Raw genomic sequence first — 7,291 nt, 5'->3', positions numbered from 1 at the left:
ACACGTGATATTTTTTCGCTCTTGCACTCATGCTCATGCAGATGCAGAAAGCCGCCCCTTTCACCCTAAGCATTACCTGTGGCAAGAAGAGTACAAGGCTGCTCAAATCAAGAGACTTGGAAATATTTTGAACGCAATTATTAGTACGGTATTGCTACTTTTATCTGAACGGACAAAGTGAATAATATGTACGTTTACTGCTGCAGTCTTTGATGGTATTTTGATTTCAGTATTTTTTACGAGGAGAACTCACCGATTGCGCCATGTGTCCGGAATGAACTCTGCGAGAAGAGCGCGTCTAAACTTTGAGCAGACGACATGTGCACTAACGGTTTCGGCACCCTGCGTTTTATTTCAGCCATGTAGGCTGCATAATTTATCTGTGCTTGATTTATTTTCGTACATTTACTATTGTTTTTAAAAATTGTTTCCCAAAAAAAGATCTTAGGCTGCGTTTCGAGCCTTTGTCCCTCAGCGGTTTGTACGTGTGCTGTTCCCCGGCGCGCGCATATGAGCCAGGAAGCGAGTCGCAGTGATACAATTTGTTTACTTTTGCTGCGGACAACTTGCGCAGCTTCCACCGCATTGCACACTATAAATTTGAGGGAAAAGGATCTTGAGGGCCTGCCCACATAGCATTTTACGGCTCGTATGGCAGGCCTGCGCGCGGTGAGCTCCTGTGACCGGACATTATCAGCACTGAGTCACTGAATCGTTCCGGATTTGGCTCTGAATATCCTGAAATTATTTGAAAAAAAAACATTAAAACGTTAAAACTACTTTGATTCGTTATCCGTATCCGGCGTTATCCTGAAATGTAATACCAGCACCCAAACCTTTGCGACAGTCGGCATATTTAACAGGCGTAAAAACTGTCGGCATAATTAACGACATAGTGTGTCGGAAGCCGGTACGTGCAATCACCCGTAAAAAATGCCAGCTGCCGGCATAATTAACAGGACCAGAAAATGCCGGTTGCCGGCATAACTTTACAACGGGCGGAAAATGCCGGCTGCCGGCATTTTCCGCTTTTGTAATTTTGCCGGCACTCCGCCAGCTGCGATGGTAGCGCCACCGTTGTGCCGGCATAATTCCCGTGAGAAAAAAATGCCGGCAGCCGGCAAAATATCCACTTCCTAAATAAAAATACACTTCGAACAGCCGGTGATTTTGCGTTGTAGGGCTATGATGGGACGCAAGCGACAATTGCAAAGGCTGGACAATTTACCCCAAGACCAAGCAGCGTGGTTTGCAACGCTCAAGCCATGCATGCTTATGCTGCTTCAGGTAAGGCTGGCTTCAGGCCGACCGTGCCAACTGATGGCAGCTCCTCTCCTGGTGCGCCTCCGAAAGCAGCCTAATTTGTACGCGTTAAAAAAACCACGTGCCACACACCTTTTTTAAGCGAAGCTGTATATAGCAACCCTCCAGTGGTGGCAGATCTCCGCCCGTCTACTCGTCGCGTCGACACGCAAAATATTTCGACTCCTGTTTCTCCCGAATGCTCGTAGATCTCCATCTAACGTGGGTATTTTGGACAAAATTATACTGAAGCTGGCCACTAAGACTACTGTACCATCACGCCAAGTTTCATTTACTTGTAATAAGTAGTTAATTCACGGTAAAGGTATAAACGTTACAGATTTACCGTGTACTGAGAATATTAGGCCGTCTATGGAGGGTTAGAAAAAACGTCTGCGTTATATGACAATTAGTCGTTAAGACGACTCTAACAGTACGCTGAGTTTCGTTTACCTGTCGTAATCAGTTCACACGGAGGTTGGAAACATTCAGGAATTCACTTCTGATGTTAGTACGTGCGCTTCTGCGTGAGGGAAATAGGCAATTCCATGTTTTTCCCCCAACAAGAAAACTCCGGCCACTGGTATGCTGCTCATCCTTCTCCACAGAATGGAAGGCCTGACAAATTTTTATGGTTAACCTTGTTATTACCTTAGGTTCGCCTCAGTTGCGAATTCACCCTCCCTGCTTAGTAAAAACGTCACCCCTATAGTTGTTCTTTCCATTAGGCAGACTACGCCTTCGAGTCAAATTTTGTCGTGCAATGTGAGCGTGTATTCTCAAATTTGCCTCGCAAACGCAAATGCCGTTAAAAAAACCCTGACATTTTGGATATAAACTCTTTCAATATAAAGTCTTTTTTTTTGTTTCCAAACCAGCAGGTCTCAGATCTCCCCTGAGACCCCTCCCGGCTTTCCTTTCGCGCTGCCCACATGCGCGGAGGCTTGAGCTAGTCGTAGGTTTCCGAATACCATGTTTGTGCGTCAAAGTGACACTCTAATTATGAGGAACACCGCGACGAACGACTCGTAACGCAGGCAGGAAAAGGACAGGAGGGCTGTCACTACTTCAAAAAATAAAGAGCCACCCAAACACGTAGCGGAAGCCACTTCTTAAACCAAGAATAAGAGAAAAAAACGCCTAAGAGAATAAAGAAAAGTAAAAGGGTGCTGAAAGTCAGGAAGCTTTCGCGGCAACGTCTCCGTACAGTGCACTTCTGGCTCGGTTTGAAGGAATTAATTCGGTGTTACCGTTCGGCAACGCCAAGGTCGCAAGCAACGTTCCGCGGATTGTCGGCGACCGGTGATGACGTACCGGCAAGGGGAGAAAGCCCTAGCGTCTTTTTCTCCGAACACGATGGGGCGAGGGGATGCAGAGCGCGAAATACAGTTTTCGCGGTTGGGGCCACGCTTTGTTGCGCCTCTAAAAGGCAACTTCGATATGTATGCTCACTCGTAGAACGGCTTATCGCTTGCGTTTGTGTTTCTTTAAGTTTTTTAATTGCTTTCGACACCCGGTAACGTCGCTGGGCGCACGGTATAAAAGTAGCAGGCCTCGGGAACGGAATCAATGACCAACACGGACCTCTTGTAGAACGAAACCCACCGGGCCTCTGTAGGAGACACATCCAGCAACGTGATACGATGAAGGTGAGTGCTCTGAGGTCCGCATGGGGGACTTGATTCTACTATGCCTAAGAACTGTGCGAGGTACACTGATGTCTGTTAACAGGCTGGTCAGAAGAAATCATATTTTAACTTGTAGTGTGAAATATTTATAAAGTAGCGGCAAGCATGGGTTGTGGAGGAAAGGTAAATTTTGTACCTTGGAGGAGAAAACGCACGCACACTCAGCGAAAAGCAAAAGGAGTGACTGACCACTCCTTCGTGAGTGGTGTGTGCGTTTTCGCTTCCTTTCATATTACGAAAATAGTCTTGATTCCGGGACCTTCGTGGTGACGTTTTTTTAGCTGTGCTATTTAATGAGCTGGTCATTGACAGAACTTAGATATCCCAAGATATTTTGCGCAAAGAGTAATTTTACTTTGGAGCTTTCAAATTTAGGTCTAGTTGTGAGAATTCAAGCCTCTGTCACAGTTTATGTTATGGAAGAAAACTTAGATACATAAAACTGGGGCGAAAACTTTTAAACCTTTATTTGGTTTTTCAAACCATCGTTCTGTGTGACTTGGAGCTTCGATTTATTTGCGATTTAGCTTCGATTTACCGCAAGTGTACTGTGAAAAACCATGGCGTTTTTCACAGTACATTTGCGGTAGATTTTTAGCGCAACACTACTTCGTTAGCGAATTAAACTGACATTTATCTTTATGCCCTACCAGATCTGGATGGACAGATTCCGTATTCACTCAAGGTCTAGAAAAAGTTCCCAGTAGTTCAATGATACAAAGGCATTCACTGCCTAGAGTGCACCCATCTCACCTTCAGTTTTTGTGTTTACGACTGATTCTTTGTTCTCTTTTTAAATGGTTTTCTTTGCTCCTCTACTTTGTTGTTGTTTTGCGCATTCTTGTCAAAAATCCCCAAACAGGCATAGGTTATATGAATCGAACATCGATCCCCCCATTTCCGTCGTCCTAAGCTGTGTTAACATGTTCGCGCACTTCGTTTCGTAGTTATTATTATTTCGATCGTCAGGCGCCATTCGCCTCAGTAGTAAATGTCTTGTCTCTTGTCAGGCGTAAATGCTTCCCTTCAAAATGTTCCCTCACTTCAACTGAAACTTGTCATGGTGCTCCACCCCATACAACCTTGGGCGTAATTCTGTATAGCACCAACAGCACCCTCTAACCCTACCCGACGAGTTCTCACAGCAGTTGTAGATTCCGTGCTAATTCTATTTGCACCAGGTATATCGTTACCGCCCGCATTTAAACAAACCTATGTACGAACATGCAGTAAATGAAAATCTTTAACGGAGCTTAGCTAAGGAAGGTTTCATGTCTTTGATACGACGGCGGCTCTTGCTGATTTATTCCTTTGAACGTTTTAGTGGCCATGCACGTATATCGTCGAGGAGCAAGTGCGTGCACCGGGGGGTGTCATAGACCGCATGCTCCTGAAAAAAAATCGGTTCTAGAGTATTCGGTGCGAAATATATATGCTGGCAGTAGTGTCCAAATGAAGCTCTGAGTCTTTCTATAACCAGAGATATTTAACACTTTGGTATATCTTGAAATTTCCTACCCGCAGTTCTTCGCAGCAACTGCCGTCTGCGCCCTTGTGGCCTGCATCGTTTCCGCTGAAGATGCCGTTAAGAAGGACGCAAAGAAAGACGACAAGAAGGACGTCGAAGGCCGCGGTGGTCTCCTTGGAGCTGGAGTAGGACTTGGCGGTGTGGGCGGCTACGGCGCCGGAGTGGGGCCTGGTCTCGTCGGCGCGGGTGTCGGGCCAGCTGGCCTCGGCGCAGCTGGTCTAGGTGCAGGTGGCCTCGGCGCAGCAGGGCTTGCCGGAGCCGGATATGGTGGTGCTGGTCTCGGTGGCGCTGGCTTTGTTGGAGCCGGTCTCGGTGGCGCTGGTCTCGCCGGAGCTGGGCTCGGTGGCACTGGTCTCGGCGGAGCTGGCCTCGGTGGCGTCGGTCTCGCGGGTGCTGGTGTCGCGGGTGGTCCTGGTCTCGTTGGTGCTGTTCCCGTTGGAGCCGGAGTGGTTGGAAACCCGGCTGTCCTTGGCACGGGCGTCGGTCACGGCGTTGGTCTCGGTCACGGAGTGGGCGGTGGCTACCAGTCCGGGTTCGGATCTTCTGCCGGAGGTCAGCAGGCCGGATACAAGGGTGGAGCTGCCGGACACAACCAGGGATCAGGCGCATTCGCTGGCGGTTCCTCCACCAGAAAGGTGGACTCCTTCAGCAGCAACCAGGGCTACAACCACAACTCGGGCTTTTCTGCCAGCGACAGCAAGAGCTTCGGCAGCGGCCACAAGCAGGGATCGTCAGGATTCCAGGGAGGCGCTGCTGGGCATCAGGCCGGCTTCGGACAGTCCTCCTTCGGAAAGGCTGGCGGCGTTGGAATTGGTGGTGTTGGCCTCCATGGTTGAATTTAGGCATCATTTGAGCAGCTGCACTAGAGAGCACTCTTGAACTCTTTTGTTCACCATCATTTCATATTTAGTTACATGTGCAATAAAGCAGAAAATAAATACTCTCACCTGCGCTTCCACATGATCTGTCTATGAAGCATTCCAAGGTCACAAACAGCTATTACAGAGATGCTTTCATCTCCTTTTGCCAGGCCTTTTGGTCATATTTCTCTTGTAAGTTTCTCCGAAATATATCTTGCTCAATTTATTTTGTTATACCCATTTCTAAAGCGTAACCACAACGCCTTATATCATGCCCTATATACTCGGCACGACGCATATTACGTTAGTAAATCAGACGTCTTCAAATAATAGTTCCTCAGTGGAGCTGTAGCTTGATTGTTCGGAGGCTGTACGTAGTACCTTCATATACTTACTCCCATTTATTGTTCCCTAGCCAAGTGGGGCTGTTGCCTAGGTGACAAACATCACTAACGAAGCTTTCGCAGCTATGTTAAACCGTCGTCATTTCTATAGAGGTTGTTACCGGATTGTCGATATTTGCAGTATTCAGCGAATACCGGTAAGACGTCGGTGTCAGTTTTAACCTGCAGTTTGTGGCACACTTGTCTATAAAACTCACTTGTACTTCGACTGGCTTTCCCGCCAAATCTTCGAACACGCGTCGGGTCTGAAGCCGCTCGCTCAGATAACACAATAATTCCATGTATTATTCCTTTTCTGAAGTCGTGGTATGCTTGGTTGGGGTTCCTTATTATGTGAAGGCTCTTCTGCTGTCTCTCTCTGCAGGCGAAACGAAGCGCGATTTTATTTATGTTCAGGCTACTTCTCTCACCTTGCCCAGAGGGCAATGTTATTGACATACAGTGTACACCAGACAACCACCGACTCTGACGAAAACGCAACGGCTACGCAACAAGATAGGCTACTGTAATTAATAGAAATCAGATGACCAAGTGGTAGAAATATTCCGAGTATACTTGAAGGCACTTCAGAGAAAATGAAACGCAAAGAGGGGCGTAAGCGTTCTGAATGTGTTACTACCTTGTCAATTAGTCATCTAAATACTGAATATCAAAATTACGGGTGCTTCGTTCTCCATACACACTTAAGTTTTATGTAGGTACTTCCGGACATCTGTGTTGGTATTGTGGCTTCGTGTTGCCAGGCGTCCATTCCATTTAAGCGCAACAGAAGTTACTAAAGGTTTCGGTATTGCAAATTCTTTCGCCTATGACTAGTACGTGCCGAAGGTATCCTCATTCCTGTTAGCCTTGCGAAACGTGGTGGGTGGAGCTTGTGTTTCCTATGAAACGTATCCTGCTCAGATAGATGTCTTCTTCGGCGTGCACTTTTTGATGCGGTGAAGTTGGCTGGGTTTTTCTTTTGTTGTATTTTGTATTATATCTGTTGCGTTATGTCCTACAAGAATAAAACTGTTTCACCTTCAATCAATCAATCAATCAATCAATCAATCAATCAATCAATCAATCAATCAATCAATCAATCAATCAATCAATCAATCAATCAATCAATCAATCAATCAATCAATCAATCAATCAATCAATCAAAAAAGCTTTACTACAGAAACAAGCTGGAAAAGCTTCCAGGGCTACAAGCTGCGTTACTCAGCTTGAGGGGCTCCAGAGGCCATTACCAGGCATGTAGGCGACGATAGAGAACTATACATCATGGAATAGAGCAATTAATACTGATACTGCAGCTGAATCAAATACATTGTAACAATACAAAGCATGTTGGAAGTAATAATAATTTTACACATGTAAACACACACACGATACATTTGTAGAAACAGGTTAGCACAGGTTTCAACGAATGGAGTCCCCACTACCCTACGACATCCCTTCGGCTTCTTAAGGACGTCCAGCGTACTCACGTGACTTCGTCACTAAACCAGCCAAAACAAACGCCAC

The 7,291-nt window shown here is 46.4% G+C and overlaps 1 protein-coding gene across 1 annotated transcript; it reads left to right on the top strand.

Annotated features, from left to right (window-relative positions):
• Window positions 1-2,793: 2,793 nt before the first annotated feature.
• On the top strand, window positions 2,794-5,604 carry LOC144179101 (uncharacterized). The gene is made up of 2 exons (XM_077707326.1): window positions 2,794-2,951; window positions 4,515-5,604. Exons 1-2 carry the CDS (start codon window positions 2,946-2,948, stop codon window positions 5,352-5,354), a joined length of 846 nt encoding a protein of 281 aa, XP_077563452.1. The 5' UTR covers window positions 2,794-2,945; the 3' UTR covers window positions 5,355-5,604.
• Window positions 5,605-7,291: the final 1,687 nt, after the last annotated feature.

This window comes from Haemaphysalis longicornis, unplaced genomic scaffold, assembly GCF_048455015.1.
Source record: "Haemaphysalis longicornis isolate Haplotype H1 unplaced genomic scaffold, Haemaphysalis longicornis Haplotype H1 scaffold_1, whole genome shotgun sequence".
In the NCBI taxonomy this organism is placed as follows: domain Eukaryota; kingdom Metazoa; phylum Arthropoda; class Arachnida; order Ixodida; family Ixodidae; genus Haemaphysalis; species Haemaphysalis longicornis.
Note: the sequence above shows the minus strand (reverse complement) of the source record. Positions and strands in the feature narration are given on the sequence as shown.